Raw genomic sequence first — 25763 nt, forward strand, 5'->3', positions numbered from 1 at the left:
ATGGATTAGCTATGGTTATTATTATCAGATTGATATTTCAGCAATCATGTTCTCTAAAGTAAGATAACTATTTATTTATTTATTTCGCAGAGTAAATATTATTTTTAATACTGAAATTATTTATTGTAACAATCTCTTTGAATCTATTGATTAAGAAATTTAGAATAAATTTATTAGCATCCGAGTGTCATACTTTAAATTTATGTAATAATGAACTTAATCCTGCTAAGAAAGCTTAATTTTGTAACTTCATGAACATATATTATGAATAATTTCAATGCCTTAAAGTTGGAAAAAGTTTGAAATAAAACTTTTCAAATTTTTTCAATTTTTAAAATTAGGTACTAAATATTTATTATGTTTTAGCGGTTTAGTGTAAACGCTTATTGTATTGCTTTACTTTAATCAGAGTAAATTTTAATGTAAATAAACATAACTAAATTAGATTTCGTTGAAGTTTGTTTCATAAATATTTTATAAACCCATAGTTTCTTTAATTAACCATATCACAATTATGCATTGATAATATAGATAGCTGATTATCTTTAATCAATAATGACTTAATATCCATATCAATTTAAATTAAAGTATTACCTATTATATTCAGAATTTTTATTAATTAAAATGCAACAGCCTATAAAATTTTTGAACTAAATTTCTAATCCCAATTTTTTCAGTTTATTTATATGAGTTTTCAAAATCCTTAGGTAAATTTTACTTTAAAATATTCGCTAAATAGCTTTTCTATAAGCAAAACCTTCATTTAAAAATCATTTATTTTTAGTTAAATACGAATAAAAATTAAGTATATACGTAAGCTATCAAAAGTAAATGGATATTTAAATAAAAGCAAAGTTCTCTTAAGTTACTCTTCCAAAATTATGCGAGCTAAGTTACTCTTCCAAAATTTTCTGTTTCGATAAATTGAAACTTATTGTTATTGATGGTCAGTCAATTATTGATGGAAATCGTAAGCTAATCAAAAATTGCAAAGCTGTAAGACGTTGCCAATTTTTTATGCCATATTTGCCTTAGCACTAATAATATCAAAAAGGAATCTTTAAAAAAAACTTTTTTTCCTAGAAAAAAAAACTTTTTTTATACTGTCAATTAAATTCTTAAACAAATTATTTTACTAAAGAATAATTCCAATTAAAACTCAATGTCAAATTTTTTTCTAATAATTTTCATTCATCAAAATAAATTTTGTAAAACATATTGCTATTTTTTAGTTTTTCAGATTTTTGATAAGTTTATTTAGTTGTGTACAGTTTGTTAATAAAATTCAAAACAGTATTGTGAAGACAGATAAGTAAAACGATGATCAAAAACAGTTATATATTTAAAATTTACTTTTCTCAGGAACTAATCGACCGATTAAGTTCAAATTTTGTAATTCACCTTATAAAATTATTCTTTAAAATGATGTAAAAATTTGTATGACTTACAAGTTTTAACGGCTATTATGAAATAAAATTGTAAGAAATAATAAATAATTTTAAAATTTTTTTTTTCTCCTTGAAACTATTTATAGATAATCGCATTTTATAATTGCGAGCAAAAAGTTTTCAATTCGCCTAAAAAGTTCTCGAGATATGGCGAAATAAGCAAAAAGCAAAATTAGCATTAAGGTGATCAAATATTGGCCTGCTCTCCTGATCAAACAATTAGGATCATATTTCCCAGATGTGTGGCTACCACCTGTATTTTGGAGGGTCAGAACTGTTAATCAGTCAAAAAAAGTTAGGTTTTTTGGGCATAAGTAGGTTTTTGTGTCTGATTTTTTAACTTAAAATATGGTCTGCACTAACTTTAGATCTTTTCTTTAGATCAGAAGTAATTCAGCGTCGTTCGTTTCGTACCAAACGAGAGATAACTCAATAAATTATTTTATAAAACAATTAATCTATACTGTAAACTGTCAAATACGATAAATGTCGTAAAAGTTTTTAGTTAAATGAAAACAAAATAACTCTTACGTCTTTAACACAAACTTTTTTCTTCATCGAATTTGTTATTAGTTACATAATGTAATTCAAACTTTATTCTTTTGTTTTATTTTTACAGATCGCTGTTTTTTGCTTCGTTTTGGCTGTTGCCAACGCCAGCATTTTGGCTCCAGTACACTTAATCAACACTGGAGTAAGTTCTCGTTCTCAAGTGCAAGATGTAAGTAAATATGTTTTGTACGATTTTTATACCTATTACAACGCTTCGCGTTTACATTAAATAAATTACTTATAAATGCTTACAATAAATCTAACTGAGAATCCAGGTTATGAGTCAATCTTCAAAAACAAATTGATTAATTCCATAACGTAATTGATTAATTTCATAACGTAACATTGCATAGCGGGTTAACGAAAAGCGTTTACGCAAGACAAATTGCTTATAAATGCTCAAAATAAATCTGACTTAGAAACTAGGAAGTCAATCAGTCTTCGGTGGTGAAATGATTAACTTCATAAAATAAATTGAATTACAATAGAAGACGTGCTTCGTCATATGTTAGAAAAATATTTTATTATACTTTATACTATATTACTTTATAATACTAATATATTATATTATATAATTATATTACTTTAAGTTTAAAAAGTTAAGTTTATCTAAGCGATTTTTTTTCAACTGAAGTTTATTTTAAAATTTAATTACTTAATTAGATAAAATTAAATAATTAATTATTACGAAGTTTGTTTTTTCTTTTTTGAATGAAATTTTGGAAACGATGTTTTTTTTTTTATCTTTCCCTTTATCATAACGTAGGATAAGTATTACAAAATACTCTTAAGGTAGATTAGTTTAAACTAATTTTTACGAAAAATCATTAATGATTAATTGATTTATATTTTTAAGCGAAAGTAAACTTTTAAAATTTAGCTTATTAAAGTATGTTAATAATAATGATTTTTTCAAATATATGCTTTTACTAAGGAAACATGCAATGTTGAATTTAAAAATGGATTAATTTGGCCAAAATAATATGAATGAAATGAAAATTTTTAACAATACAAGTTTCTTAGTGATATGAATAAAATAAACCACTGTAGAAATAAATGAGAGGATTAGTTAAACTACTTCAGCATTCGTTAATGTAATTAAATTCTTTATATAAAAAAGTAAAAAATGATATTTATAAAATAAGTTAGTCTAGATACAGATGATATGATCGACAAAGCTATATCAAAATCCGTGAATGAAATTAAACGATTTTAACAAAAGTATGTAAATAAAGGGATGCTATATCAATGCAAAGTATGCGTTAAGTTAAAAATCTTGTGAATCATAAATTATTTTTATGACAATGCACTTACATTGTTATTGATGATAATTGTTTTTTATTTCTTATCATAAAATAACAGGGACATGGAAACTATGCTTTCGGATATGACATCAAGGATGGCAAAGGAGCCACCAACTCCAGATCTGAAGTAGGAGATGCTCATGGAAACAAGAAGGGATCATACACTCTCGCTGACATCGATGGACGAGCAAGAAAGGTTGAATACGTTGCCGATGGACATGGATTCAGAGCTGTTGTCAAGACCAACGAACCTGGTACCGCTTACAGTGCACCAGCCGCTGCTGTCATCGCCAGTCCATACGCAGCTCCTGCTGATATTGCCCACGCTGCACCCATCGCTCATGTTGCACCCATGATGGGACATGGTATTGCCGCTCCAATGCTTGCTGCCACTCCAGTAGCTTACGGAGGAGTTATTGGACATGCTGGTCTTGGACTCGGATACGGAGCCGGTTTGGGCTATGGAAGTGGTTTGGGATTAGGCATGGGAGTTGGAATGAAGGGATTGTGGTAATTCTTAAAACTCGAACAATTAGAAATTAATATTTTAAGATTTATTTATTTGTATTGGTTTTATAATTGTTAAAAAGCTAAATAAAAAATTTGATTTCATGTATTTTGTAAAATTTATTTTTAGTTTTATGTACAAATTTTCTTTTTCTTTTTTTTGTTATTATTTCAGACAATTTTTATTTTTTTTATTCCAGTGTATAAATCGGTCGATTAGTTTTCATACACTAAATTTAATAATCGCTAGAAGTAGAATTAAACTTTGTATAGTGGTAAAGAACTAATTGTTTTTATTGAAATTGCAGACTGTCATTTATTGAATGAGTTTCAATTTCATGTAATTGGAGATAAATTTCAAAGAGAGTAAGATAAATTACAATTATATTGCTAAATCAATGAATTTGTTAAATTATTCTGAATCATTTAGCTCCTTAGGTTAAGTTGATTTAAAGCCTGAAAATGAATTGATTTGTATCAAACATATTGACAAGGTAATTTATACTATACATTTTGAATCACATTAATTTCAATCAAAACTCCACCGAATAGTAGTTATACCTGTTTCACAATTCTGCTGTGGTATTTAAATATTTATTTACTTAATTATCAAACTAAATATGCAAAATTTTGATGATTTGTTTGCAAACTTAGTCTTTACTCGAAATTATTAAACAAATCGATAAATTAATCATTTAATTGAAATAAATATCTTCGAATTACTGAGTCTTTAAAATTTATTAGATTATTAAATAGTTTTATTGAATAACAGCACCCATTCTTATAAAATATCTTTTCGAGACGAAGTAGTTCTTTTTCAATTAAAATTAAAAACAGTTTTTGCCCAAAAGTTGCATTGAAAACCTAAAAAGGATAATTATTTATTAAGTTCATTTATTTTTAAGAAAAAAAGCTGGACTTTCTAAAGAAAACATTTGCTTTTCTTAATAATGATGATTATACTTGTTATTAACGTATGAAAATAGAATTCTTCCTCACTAATTTCATATTTTTTTTAGAAACAAAACAATTAAAAACTTTTCTTAAGGCATTTTCCTTTTAATAAGTTGTTTCCTTCTTATATTTTAAAATGTCAACTTTCAAACCACTTTACAAATGTATTTTTCCGTACAGTAAAGAAATATAAATTTAAAATCCAACATATCTTTTAACATATATTTACATATCACTTTGCATCTATGCTGCATCTACTTAGCTTATATCTTTGAAGAAAGTAGTCAGAAGAGTAAAATGGAACGCCTTAAAGATGCCTAAATTTGTAGTATAGATTAAATAAAACTAATAAACGTTATGAAACATTTGGAAAAACTCCAAGTTTCTTCAAACGTTAGGAAATACATATTTGAAACTTATATCTTTCCAAAAATAGTATTAAAAGTAAATACAGAACTGAAGAACGATAGGTTTATAATTTCAATTTCAGGATACACATTGTTATGAAGGCATGACTAATAATGACTTTTACATTCCATTAAACTTAAAATATCTTTATCAAGATTTATTTACTTTACTCTTTTATTCTATTTCAATTCCTCATTTAAATCTAAGCCATGAATTTGATAATATTTCAATTTCTCTATGCATAGTTTTATCAAAATACGTTAGATACTTAGATAATATAAAATTCTTTTTTACACATTTTCATCTGCGCGTTAGACTTAAATTGCTTATACATCATCTTAAGATGTAGGCACATTACTTAGATTTAGGTTATATTTTAATTTTTGCATTCATGCCAGAATATTTAATGCTACGAATTTCGATTTTAAAAGAATAAAGAAAACTTGTTCCAAACAAGAATTTTTTTTAAAATTCTCTAAATAAATTCCCTTACAAACAAAAAACACCTGCTGTCATCAACCTAATATGTCTATAAACCATAAATATTGGCTAGAAACTGGTGAAAATTCAGGTTAAGGTCAAGTCACACCCAAAATAATATTTAAAAAAAAAAAATCATATTGAACACCTCCTCTAGCTTCGCTTCCGTGTTCGACGCACGATTAGATAGGTAACGACTTCTTTTGTAGTCAGAATACCAGTTCCACCATATCTGTTAAATCACCCGACTCGCCAACAGCTATGTGGCGAAAAATAAATAAAAATGTAAACACAGCGTCATTACAAAGCGTGAGATCAATTATTTAGTTTAGGAAAACATAAGAGTTGAAGGTTGAAGAGATGTATTGTTCATGCCGATGAATTTATTTCCTTAACAAGGGTGGGGTATTTCGAACATATCTTTGGTATTTGCCTCTTTTTTATTATTTTGTGAAACATGAAATTGAAAGGCTTGTCCTTGTTGCGTTTTACTATATAAGCTCGAACGAAACGTGAGGGGGTATATCACTACTTTTCTGAGTTTCAGAGAAACACTAACTTACTACAATGATCGCTAAGGTAAGGATTTTCTTTTATAGTAAATCAAGTTTGCTCAAACTGTAGCTTTCGAGCAAATTTACTTCAGTTTCCTGAATAAGTAAAATTTGAAGTATCATATTTTTAAAAATTAATTTATATCAAATTTGAAGTATTTGCATACAATTTATAGAATACTATTCGGAAAATTTTTGTGGTAAAATTGCTTGCTAAGGATATTACTTGTTAAGGATTATAAATTAAGGATATTTCTAGCAAAAAAAAAAAAAAAAAAAAAATACAATTCTGGTTTAAGAAACTAAAATATACGGTATTTAAATAATTCCTTTAGTTACTTTTTAGTTCATATGTTAGTTATAGGAATTTCTGGTTTTCAAAATTATAGATCTTATTAGTAAGTGTTTAGTAAAAAATACGAAATTGAAACGAAAATTTAACCGAAAAATGGTTTTTATTCCATGCTTTTAAGGTACCGTGATGAAATTACCAAATAGATAATTGCATTTGAAAGAAATAATTCATAGAATTTTCCCAAAAATAAATTATAAATTTCAGCATTGGAAAAACAGTTTTAAGTCTGGTATATTAATATTAACTCTTAAAATGCATGAAAACCAAAGGAAATGGTGGAAATGTAAAATTAAAAAACCTTCCTGGTTGATCTTCGTTGAAAAAATACATATTTTTTCTGTGTAAATTATGAAGCATCTTATGAAGTAAAACTAAATTATAGAACGAAATTGTTATTGAATCTACATAAACAAATAAGCACCATAAAAATCAAAATATAACTCAGTTTGTTTGCTATATATGAATTCTCTGTTTGTTATGTATCGGTTGTTCGCTTTTATTTCATTTATGCCTTACTTATAGCTCGATTCGCTTAAGCGTTTCGTTGTCCATGAGAGAAAGGAAATTTTGTTCAGGAATTTATAAACCTACTAGGGGGCAAAGCCCCCTGTTCGCTACCGCTCACCAACCCCAATGATTGCTTCGCAATAATTGTCTTTCTTGGCAGAAAACAGTTTTTCTACTAAAGTTAAAAATATTCACTTAATATCTATGTACTAAAAGGAATTCTGTTTACTTACGCTCTTGCGCCTCTACTTCCCACGTCAAAATATTACTATCTATTAGTATTATAAACATTTAGATCTCCTGGTGAACAGAAGTGATTTTTTTAATTATAATTTTTTTAAATAACATTTATATTCTTAATACATTATATTGATCAAACAAATTTGATGAGTTCTCAACCGTAATTTAAAATTTTCGCTAATAATAGCAGTACTGAAAAATAACTTTAAATTAGGGATACAAAAACATTTAAGGGAAAACAATACCTTTACAACTTTTGTTAATTTTATGCTGATGACAACCTAAACAATATTGAAATGAATGGGGGAAAACTGGATCCTACCACGTGATTTTCTGGCCAATAAAAATGCATCGACAACGATGGAAAACTGCGACACCATCATTAGAATTTTATATATAGTAAGATGCATTTGAACCTTAATGCTTATGGTTGCTCTTTCTCTTGTTTGAAATTTAACTTCTCTTTTGCCAACGCGAAAAAGAATTTTAACAGTTTTTTAACAATCTATATATGCATTAATATTTTATATAACATAGATGTTAAGAAATGCATTAATGTTAGTGATTCAATGCGTAAATAAGTTACTATTTGGCGGTGAAGATTACTCTCACTTTTTTTTCTAACGATTCTTATTGACATTTCAAATTAACATAGTCAGTCATGCTTCATAACGTCTTTTAGACTCAATACAATATTTTAAGTTCAAAATTAATACTGCATGTCAGAAGAAATGTGTAACATTCGTTGTTTGTTTGCTTGAATGAAAGAAAAATAAAACCATTCTACACACATTTAATTTACACACCTTATCTAAATATCGTAGTAGCCAACGGATTAAAAAGCAACAAAAACAAACTGGATTACTTCGTCTTCTCGTGATCTTATTCCTTAATCAACGAGCTATTGTTGTGTGGTGCACTACTAAGATTGTTTCAGTTATTTAATTTTTTTAAGGAAATTGAGACGATATATTTGTCAATGATAAGAAGCAAATTCAACTCTTTTCTAAGGTTATATTAACTTTAATTTGTGTTGATTTGTTTTGTGTTCATTTTATTTCTTGAAAAATAGTCATTTATAAGTTTAATTTTTTTCCACATTTTTATTATTAATAAAACTCTCCAAGATAAGTGATTATTTTAAATGTAATTAACTAGCCAACTATTTTTGTACCTTACTCTAAAATGCAACTTTTTGCAGCTGCTTTTGAGATAAAAAAAACTTGTAAAATATAATTGCCATAGAGGCAAAAAAATATTAAGCAGTTATTTAACTAAAATTAAAAATTTAGCATTGAAAAAGATGAGATTATTTTTCATTTGTAGGATATTGGTAAGATCACTTTCTAAAATAAAATTTGCATTTCTTTTTAGGTTGCTTGTTTGTTGGCTGCTTTTGCTGTTGCCCATGCCGGTATCTTGGCCCATGGAGGACACGGACATCTTGTAAACACTGGTGTCAGCTCTCGTGCCCAAACCCAAGATGTAAGTAAATTTTTAAAGGAAAAAAAAGCACTGATAAAGCATTCTCTAATGACAGTCGTTACAAAACAGTAATTGTCGTTAAATCTTCGATATCTAGGATTTTTAATTACTCAATTTTAATATGACAAAACAATTGCTCTCAGTTTTATGCTTATAAACATTCAAATTTAATAAGTTAAGTAATTCAGGTTACTTGAATTTTTGCTGTAGCTATTGAAAATTATATGCAAAATCTTTTGCATTGAAAAATCAATTTGGCACTAAAAATAATGCACTATAAAAAGTAGACATTAAGATTTTCTCCAAAAGTTTGATAGACTGTGAAACATTTCAACACAAATTACAGTATAAAGTACCGGCACTTTGGGTGCAACATCCGTAAAATTCATTTTACAGTGAAATCCGCTTTTACCGTAAAATACTACATCCTAATTTTTACAGTAATATTTACTTAATTAGAGTGTTTCACTGATTTTACAATGATTATAACTGTAAAATGCATGTTACATCAGATTTTTTTTGTTCCATAACATGTTCCGGTAAAAATTGACTCTACTGTAAAAAGTAACGGCACCCTGAGTGCCGAGATTTTTTACCGCAGTTTGATTCGGAATTTCCTATGCAGTGTAGTTCAGCTTGAACACAAATACTTATACATTAATGACATTTACATTACAAATACATTTATTTGATGACATTTACCGTGTGAGAAAATAACAACTAAATCTTTATAAAAAAGTAATTTTTAAACTTTCTAGGGCTATGGAAACTATGCTTTTGGGTATGATATCAAGGATGGACTTGGTGCAACCAACTCCAGATCTGAAGTAGGAGATGGCCATGGCAACAAGAAAGGTTCATACACCATCACCGACATCGATGGACGAGCAAGAAAGGTTGAATACGTTGCTGATGGACATGGATTCAGAGCTGTTGTCAAGACCAATGAACCTGGAACTGCAGCCAGCGCTCCAGCTGCCGCTGTCATTGCCAGCCCATATGCTGCCCCTGTTGCTCCAGTAGTTAGCCACGTAGCCCCTGCCGCAGCTGTTGTAGGACATGCTGCAGTAGCTGCACCATGGGGATACGCTGCTCCTTTGGCTCATGCTGCTGCCGCCCCCTTGGCTTATGGAGTTGCTGCCCCATACGCTGTTGCAGGACATGGCCACTATGGATATGGACATGGACTTGGACATGGACATTGGTGATTTCTACCAAATTATTTAATGTAAGTTGAGATAATTATTTTTATAATCAGTTTTAGAAATTTGATTTTGTTATAATATCTAGCATTTATAGTAAGATAATTCGTTTATAATAAGTTATAGTATTTATAACAAAAATAACGTCTTTTTGAGTAAAATTTAACTTTTCATAGCACAATAAAGCGTTTTAAAACATCTTTTATTATAAGAAATTGTGTTTATAATAAGATACAAAATTCAGAGCTCTATATTTTTGAAAAAAAAAGACAAAAAAAGATTATTTCTCCAACAATTTGGAATTAAAATAATTTTCAAAATACATGTGGGAAATTTAGAACAAAGTTCATTTTTATTAGGCAATTCCTTGGCTTTTTATACTTCATGTAATTATTGCTAGATCTTCATAAATATGAAGACCATCTCCACGAGTGGTTGTATAATATTTATGAAAAAAAAAATAAAATAAAAAGCATTCTGAAATTAGCAAATTAATGTTTTTTTTCTTCATATTTCTAAGCCCAATCGTATTTTGCTTTAAATTTTTTCATTCCATATATATGAGAGAAAATGTTTTGTGCTTAGTAAAATGAAACCTTTAGTTCTCCTTAAAAAAGCGTATAAAATTTATCTGGTTCAAAATTCGCTGGAAGGAAATTTCTTCTATTTAAAAGCGCAGTTATTGCTGTTAATTAACTAAATATTAACTTTTTCGATTTCACTAAAATTATTGTCAAGATCTATGTCGAAATTTTTTATTGTAAAGAAATTTATTGTCATTTAAGAATTTTGTTACGAACCTTGTTTTAGAGTTTTATGTTGGGAATTATTCTACATTTATTATGTTGGGAATTATATTACGTTTATTATGTATGGGAATTATTCTATATAGGAAGATTAATAAATACTCTGCTTCGGTTCCTAGTTTTTTCAGTTATGGAACCTAAAATGATTGAACCTTTTTCTGAGGAACCCCGACTTTATAAACATCAAATTATGTAAAAACAATATAAAACAAAGTATATAAAATACAGTATATGAAAACAATTGTGAGCATTATAATATATATTTAACTTTCTGCAGTCTTATAATATGTATTTAACTTTCAGGACATGAAGCTGTGATCCAAATATACCTTTCATTTCGATGATCAAAAAAAAGCAAATTACCAAATTCTCTACATAATTTCTGAAAGCCTTCTTTTATATGTTAGTGTACCAAATGTGCTGCCTTGCTACGACAAAATTGAACCAAAAATTGGTAGGAGTGGTGGAGTTTCTTTAAATATTATATTGAATTAAGATGCTGTATGCTTTAAAGGTTTCGTTGGTTCTTATTTATTTGTAATGTGCCGTTCATAGATGTAAATAAAAGTTTATTTTAATAATATTTTGGTTTGTTTCTTTCTATTTTAATTTATCAAAAAATACTGGAAAATATTTTAAGTCAAAAAGCGATTATTTTCATGGTGTGAACAACAATCCTTATTAATTAAAACTTTGATTACTCATTATGGTGTTGCTACCTTATAAAAGAGATATATATCAACAAAATAGTTTGTTAAAAATAATTACGAATTATCTAATAAAAAGTTTGATATAAATCGCAACGTTCTATTTAGTTTACAAACAACGTTTAAGGAGGGAAACTAAACTTTCCAACAACAGTTTTGTATTTTTTGTCATTTCGAGCATTATTCAATCGGATTAAAGTTCAATAAATTTCTTTGGATGGAAAAGCATTAGTGACTGTAAAATATTTAATTTTAAATATCTTTTCTGTACATCTTTCTTTCTTCAGCTTCAACTTCTTTAAGGCAATATTAAGAAAAGAAAAAATGGTCAAGTTTAGTAGTCATCAAGAATCGAAAAAAAAAGTTTCTTTTTTTGTTTGAGTTAATATATGGTGCAAAGGTAAAAAAAAGATACCTAAAAAAACTTACTGTTATAACCTTAAACTAAACAGCCAATTTAAGTAACTCAACTCATTTACGTAAATTGCATGTTACAGGAATTGAGTTATAAAGCAATCACCCCGAGCTCAAAATATAATATTAAGTAAGTCGCAAGTTATTTTAACACAAATTTTAAAATGCTTAATTCGCATTTTTTTAAAAGTCTAATTATTTCAGAAAATATATACTTGCTCTAGAAAATAATCCCAAAGAAAAATATTATTGTGCTTTTTCAAAGTCTTAAATTATGAAAAATTTAAAATATAGAATTCTGTATTTTGAAAAATTGTAATAATTTAATTATTGATATTTCTAGTATCAGTCAGTTTCCCAATATTTGAAAATATATTGAATCCAATATATTGAGTTACTTAAGCCTTCTCTCCCCCTCTAAGTATGTATCATTTGCAGGTGACATCTTTGTGGGGATGTGTTCAAAAAATCTTTAAAAAAAATGTACACGTATCGAGAAAATGTGCGCTTATAGATAAAATATTTATCCAAAGTGAAAATCTTCAGAGTTTATTTTCTACAAGTTACAATTGTTAAGCGATCCCAGGGATGTACTGATAGTATTCCTTAATTATTCTCGTTTCTTTTTTATTTTTTCTTATCAGATTCAGTTTATTAAAACTGTTTGAGTTTCTTACCTTGAGTTTAAAAAAAATCGTACTTCAGATTTTCTACTTTTGGATGTCTCTAAAAATTTTTTTTTGTGTAAAGCCGTGATTAGACACTATTAAAATTGTAACGAGTTTACTGTATTTAATGAATAGTTAATTTATTTATTTTTTAGTAACAATGTTTTTCTTCGGGTGCACGGCGACTATAAAAGTTAAATCAAAAATCAGATTTTTCTTCAAAAAAAAAAAAAAAAAAAATTTGTATCTATTTGAACTACAAATAAATTACCATGTGCTTTGTAAGTGAACTTCGTTACTATAAGCTTCGTAATTGGGTAGTTTTAATATTTTTATGTATCTATACCTTAAAGGCAAAAGAAAAAAAAAATTCTAAAATTCTACCAATCTTGATTGAAAAAATATACATTCAATCCAATCAAAAAAAATAAACAAACCAAACGAATCGAAAAAATGTTTTTAACACGGAATCAAATTTAGAAACTCCAAAAAATTCAATAGAAATAACTACAAACAGAATTTTTAGAACTTCTTTCTTTCAACTTCTAATTTATCGCTAAGATAATATTATCTATTAATGTCAACTATTACATCACTTTAAATTATTTTTATATCAAAACAACAATGTTATATCAAAACATCACAGCGCTCTCTAATAAAATGAAACAATTAAAAGAAATGATTAATTCGTAAACAATTTTAAGAAAACTAATGCAAATCCATTAGTTTACTTGTTTCATGATGAAGGTCATCAGAAAACTCAGTTTTCTTCGAAGGTCGTTCGCAAAATACCACTCAACCGAAAGAAAGAGAAAGTTTAACGGCCTCCTCTGTTTGGAATGTTAATAAGGTCAAAGAAGACGGAAGACAGAAAGTCTGCGAATAAGCAGTTAGGTGAGGTCATATCAAAATATTTCTCATTATTATGTTTTCATTAAATGAAATAGAAACCTAAACTATATTTAAAATAAAATAAGAACAAAACAAATATTTCTTATTTTAAAAGAAAGGAGAAGTGTTGGAATTTGGATATTGATTAGATAATTTATTATTATTATTTTTTAACACTAAACAAATATGTGGGGAATGCAAACATAAAATTGACACGCAGAAACATTACGAAAAATATCTTTGCTTTATTATTGTCTCCGAATTGCTTACCTAATTTAAATTCAATTGTTTTTGAAATTGAAAGAACCATGTACTTTTTTTAACTTCAATTCCATTTCCCAAACATTTTGCTTTCTATTCTTCATATTTTTTAAAATTTAACTGCTCAGCTTTTTAAAAAGAGAGATTTTTTTTTTCGTTCAAGAAAAATATGCAATAAAATTTTTAAAAAAATTTATGCATGTTAAAATAAATTTGAAAAAAAGTTGTGATTGCCTTAAAATCATGGGTTGCAAAAACTGCCTCAATTGATGTTTGTCGTCGGATTGGTTTTCAAATCTTGCCTTAGTACGTGTTTCAAGACGTCACAAAATACTTTTCCTTCTTCAGTATTCATATTTATATTGGAATCACCATCAAGCCAGTAATTATAAGTTAATAATAAAAAGAATATAAAAATATTTTAAATTATTATTATGTAAATACATTAAAAATACCTGCTAGTGAAAATAAAAAGAAAGACAGCTGCGGTCGCCGTAGCAACGCATGCAATGACGACGCATGCGCACTGTTTACTCATACACTTGAACACAGTTGAAAAATGTGGTGACAACCAAATAAGTTGATCACGCCATCAAACGCAAAACAAGACCCATTTTGCCAATGGGTAAAAATAAATAAAAAATAAATCAGATTAACAGTGCTTTGAGATCCAAACAATGTTTACAATCACCGATTTTATTTAATTTAAAAAATTAAAATGAATTTCTGATAATTGAAAAAAAATTACATAAATACAAGAGAGCCTGATTCGGCTATACTTCGCTAAACTGAAAGTGAAGACTTCGGATATTACAAACAAGTTAAAAAAGAATGTATGTCTGACATAATAACAAAAGAGAGTAGAGGAATTAAAAAGAATTCCGGAAAGGAGAGGTCATAGATACCACTGCGTAGTGGAATTAGAATTTTCACTTAAAACAGTGTCCCGATGTATACAGTGTGCAAAAGTAACTGACAACCCTGAATAACTTTTGATCTAGAGATCAGATTTTCTCATTTTAGGACACAATCTTATTGATTCGAGGGGGTGACCTCAAGTATGCTAATTAATAAGTGCAGACGATATTTCAAGTTGCGAAATTATACTCATAAGCGTACTTTCTCTGAATAAACATACATTTTTTGACATATTCGGATTTCTGGCCTCCAAAATACAGGTAGGCACAATTTGAGAAATATGGTCCTAATAGTTTGGTTAGGAATTTTGCCATCTAAAATTATATACTTTAAAATGATGTAAAAAATTGTACGCCTTGCAATTCATTATTGCTTTTTACTATTATTAAATGTTTACTAAAATTTATTTTTTGCAAGGACAAACAAGTTTTATAGTTCCATGCAAAAATATTTAATTTTGTTTAGACATTTCTTGAAATATGGTGAAATACTCAAAACGAAGAATTCAGATTAAGGGGTATAAATTTCTGATCGCTCTCCAAACCAAACGATGGGGACCATATTTTCCAGATTGAGGTTATCCCCTATATTTTAGGGGTCAGAAATCCGAAACAGTGAAAAAAAAGGTATTTATATTTATTCAGAGGAAGTACGTTCTTGCGTCTAATTTCACAACTTAAAATAACCTCTGCACTTATTAATTAGCATATTTGAGGTCACCCCCTGGAACCTAGAATGTGAAAATACAATCATTAAATCAAAAATTATTCAGGGTGTCCGGTTTTTTTTTCTTTTTTTTTGGCGCATTGTGCACTATATGTACTTCATATGCCCATGTAACTCTGACTCTATTATGTACACAATATTAAAAAAATATTTTATCACAGAACGCAAACCATGTGTATTCACAAAGAGCATAAGCAGTTGAGCGAAAAGTACAAAATACATATATTTAGATAATGTTTGCATCGTGTTTTATTTTATACTTTATAACCGTGGCTGATCAGCCGACCCAATTTTGGATTTACGACTATTGATGTCCAACTCCGTAGCCTTATAATTTCGAACCCAATCCAGAAGACGACAAAGAAACTCCTGGATAAAGTATGGGGAGAGATTTGCCATCGTGGAAGACTTTTGGATGGAGCTAACTCGCATTTGCGTTACATGGAGAGAAAAACCACGAAAACATCCAAGCGGTTAGCCTGACAGCATGATCCGTCTACTGAGGACGTTTTACGTCAGCGCACAGGTGGGGAATTCCTATCAACTAGTCATCACTGGGATTCGAACACGGTTCACCTCAGTGGAATAAACTATCTCCATTTAAAAAAAGGTGGCTAAGCGGTTAGCATACCTGACAACGAAACCAATGATTGCGGGTTTGAATCCCGCTTAGGGCATGGATGTTTCTCACTGTGTGTTGTTCTCTGTTGTATGATGTGGGAATTTGTCCCATCCTATGAACGAGTATCTGTAGTAGCGTGGTGTGGTATAATATTGCTCTCCACGTTAAATAAGAATTGCAGGTGCCCACTCGGTAACGTTAAATAAACAACACTTCTGACATCTTCCGAGTCGAAGAACGCAAGTTAAGTGTCTGCCATTAGAAAAAAAGTTACACAAGAAATAATCGGGTACAGCAGTGTAAAATAAGGAATAATAAAATTCCGGATTGATATACTACTTATCGAGATGGATATATTTAAAACTTTTTGGTGCATTACTTTTGAATGCTTTCCTGAAATATCACGGGTTCAAGAAATAAGAAGCAACAAGTAGATATTAAGATGTTTGATTATTATGTTTGTTTTGTGATAAAATAAAGATGCAATGATAATTGGGGTACACTGTTAGAAATTTCTCGGAAGAAATGGTTAAATAACAATTGATTGCATGGCTATTTTACCATATTAACTGCTTTCACCTAATACGGTTTAACAATCGGAATTTTATCGCACCAACTAGAACCACCTAATGAAGCTACTTAATTCGTCGCTACTGCGTACATGTCATAGCCGAGCGGGCTCATCTGTCAATCTCATGAACTGGAGTTCGAGTCCTAGTGTTGACACTACAATATTTTCTCCATTCCGTTCAACACTTGAAGAATTCCCAGTGTCCGGCACTCTCCAATGACCATTAACTTACGAAAAGCCGAGCTTCTATGTCTAGTTAAAAAATTATTACGTTTTTAAAAAATGCTAGTTGTAAATGGTTAAAAAACCGTATAGTTTTGTATTCATGGTTTTATAACGATATTTTTGTAAATGGTTATAATACCATAAAGGAAAAAAAATTTCTTTTCCGTAAACTTTATGGTTAATCGGATGGACAGACAGCTGCCAGTTATTTTACCGTAATTTTAGGAGGAAAATTTTAACAGTGTAGTATAAACCCTTGATATCCTATTACAGGGATGGCGAACCAATGGCACGCGTGCCATTTATGGCACTCGACACAATATTTTGGGCACGTCACCTATCACAATTGAAGCATATGTAACAATTAAATTAAAATTCACGAAAAACAAACAAAATAATAAGCAATTATTAATAAAAAAAATTAACAATTAATGCTAAAAAAACAATTAATAACCATAAAAAACAAGCCAACAATAAATAACTAGCAAAAATAATTTAAGAGTCCTGCTTAAACTAACATCTTACAATTTAATATAAGTTATTTGTCATCTAATCTGCAACAACAGAAGTCACACTGATGTTACTTTAAGTTGAATTATGCGTATAACTGAGACATTGCAAAATGTATTTTATTTCAATGTAAATAAAGAGTTTTGAGCTGATAGTGTTTAGTATTATTATTTTCCCTAAAATCACGAAGTCAAAATTATTTGACGGCACGTCTACGACCTCATTAAAAATTTTTTTTAGAAAAATGGCACGTTGATGTATAAAGGTTCGCCACCCCTGTCCTATTACTTATGCTCTTTGATCAACAGGTTCCTTCTAAAAGAAAAAAGAAAACGGTAAATTGATGAAATTGTGACAGTTTGTGACAAGGGAGAGGGAGGGGCCACGATAAGTGTGACAACACGCTCTTTAGTTAAAATTATTTAAACTCAAACATTATAGCAATTATATTATTTGTGAAATTAAATTACTCATGAAATTATATTAATTACGAAATTATATAATATGAATTAAATATTTTTAGATTATTTTCATTTTTTTTCTTCCAAATAATTATTTTCGAAATAAGTACGCATGCAATTATTATTATGTAATGCTGATAAATGTCATTAAAGCACATAGTTTAAAAAAAAATTCGATACGGTCTATGAGATATATTTTGTGCCTAAACTGTTTTATGTAATATAGCTTTATGTAATCTTTATGTAATATAGCGTGACAATTGATAAGGGTGTAGGATGAATTGTAACAATTTGTGACAATTGTGAAAGAGGAAGAGAGAGGTCAAAAATCTTGAGAAAAAAAAAACTGTGACATTGTTAATGAATGACCCTGTAAGTGTAATAGTGATACAATTTCACACCTTATAAAAAGAAAATTTTCTCAGAATTATGGTTTAAAGTACGATACATAAGTGTGATCATTAAGGTTATACGTTAACTGATTTTTTCTTTTTTAAAAAGTAGGGGTATAGAACAGTTTTTTTCTTAGATTTTTTTTCATTTTTCTCATTTTTTATTTTTCAGTTTTACTCTTTAAGTGCAAGCGTGATTCAATTTAGCACTTTGTACAAAGAAATTGTTCTCTTAGTTATGTTTTAAGGTACGGTACTAAGTGTGAATATTAAGGTAATACGTTGAACTTATGCCTTTTAACATAACATTTTTAAAACAAATATAGTACAGGAAAGTGAATTTTTTTATTTCAATCTCCATCAAATGAATTTTGCAAAAAATAAATAAATAAGTGAATAAATAAGTAAAAAATTACATTTTTCTTGCCTGATAAATTTAAACCCAGACACAAAATATTATGTTTAGGTCACATAAAATATAGTTAACAAAAGTTGATTTAATAAAACAACGAAAAAAAAAAAATGATTATACGGTAGTTTTAAAATACAAACTTATCTCAATTAAAACTACATGAGTGTATAGACAATGTCATTGTCTGAGTACGATTATTTATCACTTAATGACAGTAATAGATGGAATTATATCACACATATCACAAAATGTAGGCGAAGGTTATGTCGCGTAGATTCTAAGCGTCATTCCAGATACCGATCAGAGCCATAGCCTATTTCTTACTTGATTAATAATTTACATATTTCAAACTTTTTGAGGAAAAAAATATATTCTTTCGCTCTTGAGAAAAATTCTTTCTTATTATTCGAATCAATAAACAATAAGCTCCTTGATTTTTTCCCACTTGACTGGGCGTGGTGGGTTTCTCATTATTTCTATCTTTCCTTTAAATTTTTATGTGGTTTGTGGAAACCGGTATGGTACATACCGTTCGGAGATATGTCCTTGCTCAATTTGTATAAATACTCTGGAAAATGTAGATTGGCTATCTCAGTAGCTTTTTGTGACTGTTAAAACTTCAACCATGCTGACTAAGGTAAATATATATTTGATTTTTTACGATTTAACTTTTTTTTTATCGTAAAATAATCTAAATTGTTGAAAAAAAATAAACGCTTAACATTTAATTTAACTTAGAAATTTAACTTCTTACTTAATACTTTGCATAATTTTTTAAGAATTCGTTTCTTGAGTAAGAATATTTATGAGAATACATTTCATATAATAAGAATATTTTTATAACATTCTAATTAAAAATACTTCACAGTTAAACATTTTGAGCTACGTTGCACCGAAAATTGGTTTACATTTACTGACTACGTAAAATGTAGCTCAATTTTGCTTTATTTTTGTGTTTTCACTTGCTCCAAATTTCAGGCGGAGGTTGCACCAAAAATAGGTGTTTTGAAGGCATCTAAAAGCAGAGGAAGGTTTTACTATTATTAGATATTTTTAATGCCTCTAAATACAAGACAAGGTTCACCATAAATTAATTATTACCAAAATACTGGGGGAAAAAGTTAATTCATGACATACCAACGACTTAACTTAAACAGGCAACATAAAATAACCTATATAAACAAGTTGATACTTGTAACAATGTACATTAACCCTTTTCGATTCATATAGACCTCTGCGTAAAGACAATATAGCACAGTAAACTAATATTGTTCAGTTAACGGTCCCCGTCAAAGTTCGTGTCTTTTTAGAAATTTTGGTGCAGTCAGTAGCACCATGGAGGACTTTCTCGATCATACTTACCAATTTTTGGTGTAACCAAAATAAAATAATCTTTCATTTAATCAAATTTTGGTTCAATAAGAAACTTTGCAGCAAATACTCGTTAAAGATTTTCCACGTTTTTTAGCAGTGTATGACTAAAACTAAATAATTAAAAATAAATTAATTCACAAATAAAAAAAATCGCAATCAAGATGTTTAATAAAACAATTAAAATATAGAATGAAATGCGTTAGGTTTATATAATTTAAAACTTAAAACATGGTTCAACCGATTCTCAGCTGTAAAAAAGTAATTTGCATAGTAAATTTTAAAAAAGGAACGCCATCATGAAATTTAATTTAGAAATATCTGTTTCGATTATCTTTTTAGGAATCTACTGACAAATAAATGAATTAAATTTCATTTGTGAGAATTTATTTCATAAAATAGGAATATTCTAAAATTGTTTTAATTAAAAGTACTATCGCATACTGTTTTAATATTAGTTATTTTACAACTTAAAGAAAAGTCATAAGCGCGATGCCATTAAAGAAACTTTCAAATATTTCATACCGTACTTCAGAATTTCAATAATGTTGGCATTAAAACTAAACATTTGAGTACAAAAACTAATATAATTTTTAAATATGAAATCAATACTTATTACTTAATACTGAAAAATATTTAGAATAGGAATAAATTTCGTGAAGCAGTTAATTTTTCCAGGTTTAACTTTTCCGCAAGTATAATAAAGTGATTCGTATGACAAATTAATATATATATAGTTGAGTTTTAGAAATGAGTTCGCCATGAGTTTTAGAAAAGTCATAAAAATAATTTTAATTCATCTTGAATAAATATAAAAATTGTTTGATAGTTGTTTAAATCTGACCTTAATTGAGATTTCACATTTTTTATTGAAATACGTGAAATGACCCTCTTCAGTTTCATTTCTAAGAATAAACTAGTAATGTAATAAAATATTTACGAATAAATATTTTTCCTTCAACCGGTTTATATTTTTCTGAAGTGTGTTTTTTGTCTTTTAACTTTTCATAACTTTTTCTGTAAATTATTAATTATTATTCTGTTTTTCTGTAATTAATCAATTTATTTAAACATAATCTAGTAAAGTTCAAAGTGTATAAACAACAAGGCTACGAAATCTTGATATCAATGCTCAATGTTCTAAACCGGTATTAACGTTGCAAAGTTTTATTTACTTGACGAGCACTATTATTTGTGTATAATTATATTGTGTTATAGTTATTGATAAAATGTATAACTCAGTTTGTTTATTTTAAGAAAATTCAAATATTTAATTTTCTGTGTTTAAAAGAATAGTTTATCAAATTATTTATTTGTTTATTTTAATAATTATTTTACAAGTAATCAGTCATTTAGTTCGATAAATTTTTTGTGAAACCTCATAACAACAACGGATGTTTAAAATTTAAAATGCAATAATTATACATTTTTGCTCATTAAATAAATAGCGTACCTAGTTTTAGAGTAATTAAATCGTAAATATAAATAACTTTATAGCAAATAAATGCATGTCGATTAATTATTAGTTTTTGTAGTTCATAAATTCAAATATTTTGTGATACTGAATTAAGCATATCTTAAACCACCTTATTATTTTTTAGTTTAAAAAGTCCCTCGATAATATACTTTTGATTTATTATCTAAATTGTATAAAAATTAATTGTAAGTAAGTATTATGACAGCAACAAGAATTACTTTTTAAAGAAAATTTTTTCAACTTCAACTTTTCAAGTTCATTTTTTAAGTTAAAATGGAAGTAAAAGATCTCTCATAAGAGTATTTTTTTCAAATCAATTACTTAATACTCGTCTACATAATATTCGAATATATTTAATATTTTTATAAAGTACTTAAATACAAAAAATACTTAAAATACAAAAAATACTTAAATTTATTGAATGTACTTAAAAGTACTCTTGAAATGCGTAAGAATTTATTTCGAAGAAATAGTATTGATTTTTTACTAGAAAACTTAAAACACTCATAAATATTTTTCAGAAAAAAGAAATATGTTTTTTTAAAGCAGAAGTAACTGAAATAAAAATATAAACTGATTTAATATGAACAAGTCAGAAAATATAGAGATGAAATTACAAAATTTGCTATTTTAATTTATGATATTGGTATTTTAAATTTTGCGGAGAGCAAAAACATTGAATTGTAAATAAATTTTTGCATTTTCTCTTTTTTTAATATTTATGTTGTCTAGTAGCAAATCTTGCTAAATAACATCTTTTTTTTTCCAAGAAGTCTAAATTCTTGTAAATTAAATTTTCTCAGCATTATATTATAACATTATCTTTAAGCCGTATCTTAAGTACCAACATGGAATTTGCATGACGTATATTTGACGTATTTGTATGACGTATGACATTATAAAAACGTCATATTTCAATCAATGAGACGAAACTATAATTACTACAAAATTACAAGAGGCTGTTTTTCTCGCAATTTAATTTTTTTTAAAGGAAGAAGGCTCATATTATACAGTTATACTGTACTATAAATAATAAACATGTGCGTATTGTAAAAAATTTTGCGATCGTGTAAAAAGTTTTCGTACTTAAAAGAGTCTCCTATAAAGAGAAATTAATAAATTTTGACGGAACAAAAATTATTATTGTATATTTGAAATGACTTTTCGAACTTGAATTTTGTTAATTGGTTTTTTTTCCTTTGCTATAGGTAGCTATCCTCTTCGCTGCTCTCGCCGTAGTCCACGCTAATGTTATTCTGGGACATGGACACTTAGTCAACACAGGTGTTAGTGCACGTACTCAATCTCAAGATGTAAGTATATTAGATCATAACATTTAACTAAAACAGTTTAGGGATAAATAGATTAGGTCATACTTTAGAGAATTTGAAAAAAAAAGTTAGCTTCTGGTTAATAAGACAAAAAGAATCTGCTTTCAAATTATCTTTCAATAAAAGATTGCAAATTATCTTTTAATCAAATAAAAGAATACTGTAAAACAGTTTTTAAATCAATAAGTATACACTGTAAAAAATTTCGGAATCAAATTGCTGAAAAAAGTACCGGCACTCAGTGTGACGGTACTTTTATTCGATAAAATCCATTTTTACCGGAACATGTACGAAGCGAAAAATACCCTACGCAATTTTTTCACAATTACTGTAAAATCACTAAATCATTCCAATTGAAAAGTATTACTATAAAAATTACTGTACAATATTTCGCGGTCAAAATGGATTTTACGGTAAGGTGGATTTACGGATGATTCACCCAAAGTACCGGTACTTTATACCGGTATTTGATCTGGATTTTTTCACAGTGTTATCGAAGAAGTTAATGTTTTATAGTTACATTAGACCACAACGTGCTCAGAAACCAGAGAGGCGGATCAAAATGTAACTTTATGTAATGTAATTTCAAAACTTTATACGGCCTTTACTTTTTTAACTATATGAGATTTTGGCTTTAAGTAACTAAATATAATTTTGTGTACCTTTAGGGACATGGAAACTATGGATTTGCATATGATATCAAGGACGGCAAAGGAGCCACCAACTCCAGATCTGAAGTAGGAGATGCTCATGGAAACAAGAAGGGATCATACACTCTCGCTGACATCGATGGACGAGCAAGAAAGGTTGAATACGTTGCTGATGGACATGGATTCAGAGCTGTTGTCAAGACCAACGAACCTGGTACCGCTCACAGTGCTCCAGCCGCTGCCGTCATTGCCAGTCCATACGCAGCTCCTGCTGATATTGCTCACGCTGCACCTGCCGTAGTTGGACATGTTGCTGCCGTAGCTCCTGCTCATGGTCTTGGATATGGTGCTGGTCTTGGATATGGAGCAGGTCTTGGATATGGTGCTGGTCTTGGACATGGAGCTGGTCTTGGATATGGTGCTGGTCTTGGACATGGAGCAGGTCTTGGATATGGTGCAGGCCTTGGATATGGTGCTGGTCTTGGATATGGTGCTGGTCTTGGATATGGTGCTGGTCTCGGACATGGAGTAGGTCTCGGACATGGCGTTGGTCTCGGACATGGAGTTGGTCTCGGACATGGAGCTGGTCTTGGATATGGTGTTGGTCTTGGACATGGTGTTGGTCTCGGACACGGAGTTGCTCTAGGACATGGAGCACATTATTAAAAACTTAACTTAGAATTTTAAAGGTTGGTTGTAGATTAGTTCGCTTTACTTAAACCATTTTTATCAGGAATTTTATTAAAAAACAACAAAAACTGAAGGCTTTAAAGATGTTTGTTTTTGAAATATATTATTTTGTATACAATGTTTCATATTAGATAAAAAAAGTGTTTATTAAAATAATCAAATAATAAATAAAGTCATTTTATATACTGTAATATAAAATTGTTTAGAAATATTACTATCACTGTTAAGAAAACTTCTGACATATTTATATTCATTACTATATTTTTAAAAAACATTGTTAAATATAACCTGGGTATGTTACCAACAGGTAAAAATCCCAGAGGATATTCTGAAAAAGAACGACTAATTATAGGAATTTTATAGTCATTTGAAACATAATTTCAACTGCATAAAAATATTCAGTTGTTAGTGTCTTAAATCAAATTTATATTTTAAAATTTTAATTTCATTTTCATAATTTAAAAAATTTGATTCTTAGCCATATTTAAGAAATTTAATGCAAGAAAAGAGTTACATATTTTTTAGAAATCTTATTTGTGCTATAATATATCTAATAAATATTTCTCTTTTAGAATGCTTGAACCAGTTACAGACAACAATGCCACATTGAATCTGTGTGTCTTCAATTTCTCAGAGGAAAAACGCTGCTAATAATGTTGTAGTGATCTGTAGATTCGATATATTGGTTATTGGAGTTTAAAAGTGGTCTTGTGATAAGATTTTGTGTTCAACCAAATATATATATTATTTATTGTTGTGATGTCCTTAAAAAATTAGCTGAATAAAAAATTATGCATATTATTACTGTCTTTTTATTTATTTACTATGTTTCCTTAATTCATAACGTAGAAGAGAAAATTAAAAATGAAATAAATATTTACATATTTATGATACAAGGAACTATTTATTTTATTTTATGAATAAAATTTTTGTTTTTATGTATAATTAAAATGGAATTGATATGTTACTTAAAAAGTTTCTAGTATGCAAAGTTTACAGTATGTAAAGCTTACTGTATGTAAAAATGTCAAAATATCACACCTTTATACAGTACAATGTGTATAGGGGAAAATTGAGAAATTATGTTACACCCCTCTGGCCAGTTTTGCATTTTTTACCTTGAGTGATTTTCCAAAAATACAAAATTTTAAATAATTAAAAGAACTGCTGATATTAATAATGCAAACCATTTTTATAAACATTTCACTAAATACTGTAAACACTACAAGATTCATGTCAAACAAGAAAAAAGCTTTAAGGAACAAGAGTGAAATAAAGTAATATTCATAATTCCACAAATTATTTTATTTTATTTTATAACTGCCGTTGAACAGCTGACCCAATTTTGAGTGTACGACTACCAATGCTCAAATTTTTCTTCAAGTTTAAAAGTCTGATCTAGGTAAATAAAAATGGAAATTAAACTTAATACTAATAATGTAGAATTCATATGTTGCTTAAAGTTTGATAATTTTATTTTTTAGCTTTAAGAAAATAATGACAATTAAAAATTACAATTCAACAACAAGTTAGTCTTCCATGATAAAAAATTATTGCATTTCGTATAAACTTAAATGTTCTAACACTTTTTAATTCTAAAATTATGGTAAAAAAAAAACTTGCAGCAGTTTGTCCATCCGAATAACCGTAAAGTTTAGGGTTAA

At 28.3% G+C, this 25763-nt stretch overlaps 2 protein-coding genes across 2 annotated transcripts; both read left to right on the plus strand.

The window, feature by feature from the left end:
• Positions 1 to 24806, plus strand: LOC122271837 (fibroin heavy chain-like). Its single transcript, XM_043054397.2, has 8 exons — positions 1 to 58; positions 2068 to 2169; positions 3363 to 3814; positions 13339 to 13465; positions 19179 to 19217; positions 22637 to 22741; positions 23428 to 24098; positions 24672 to 24806. The coding sequence occupies exons 1-7, from the start codon at positions 47 to 49 to the stop codon at positions 24073 to 24075; spliced, it is 1485 nt and encodes a 494-aa protein (XP_042910331.2). The 5' UTR covers positions 1 to 46; the 3' UTR covers positions 24076 to 24098; positions 24672 to 24806.
• On the plus strand, positions 5980 to 11385 carry LOC139425899 (adult-specific rigid cuticular protein 15.7-like). The gene is made up of 4 exons (XM_071182203.1): positions 5980 to 6232; positions 8684 to 8794; positions 9553 to 10022; positions 11106 to 11385. The coding sequence occupies exons 1-3, from the start codon at positions 6221 to 6223 to the stop codon at positions 10000 to 10002; spliced, it is 573 nt and encodes a 190-aa protein (XP_071038304.1). The 5' UTR covers positions 5980 to 6220; the 3' UTR covers positions 10003 to 10022; positions 11106 to 11385.
• Positions 24807 to 25763: the final 957 nt, after the last annotated feature.

The sequence above is a fragment of the Parasteatoda tepidariorum genome, chromosome 6, assembly GCF_043381705.1.
Source record: "Parasteatoda tepidariorum isolate YZ-2023 chromosome 6, CAS_Ptep_4.0, whole genome shotgun sequence".
Taxonomy (NCBI): domain Eukaryota; kingdom Metazoa; phylum Arthropoda; class Arachnida; order Araneae; family Theridiidae; genus Parasteatoda; species Parasteatoda tepidariorum.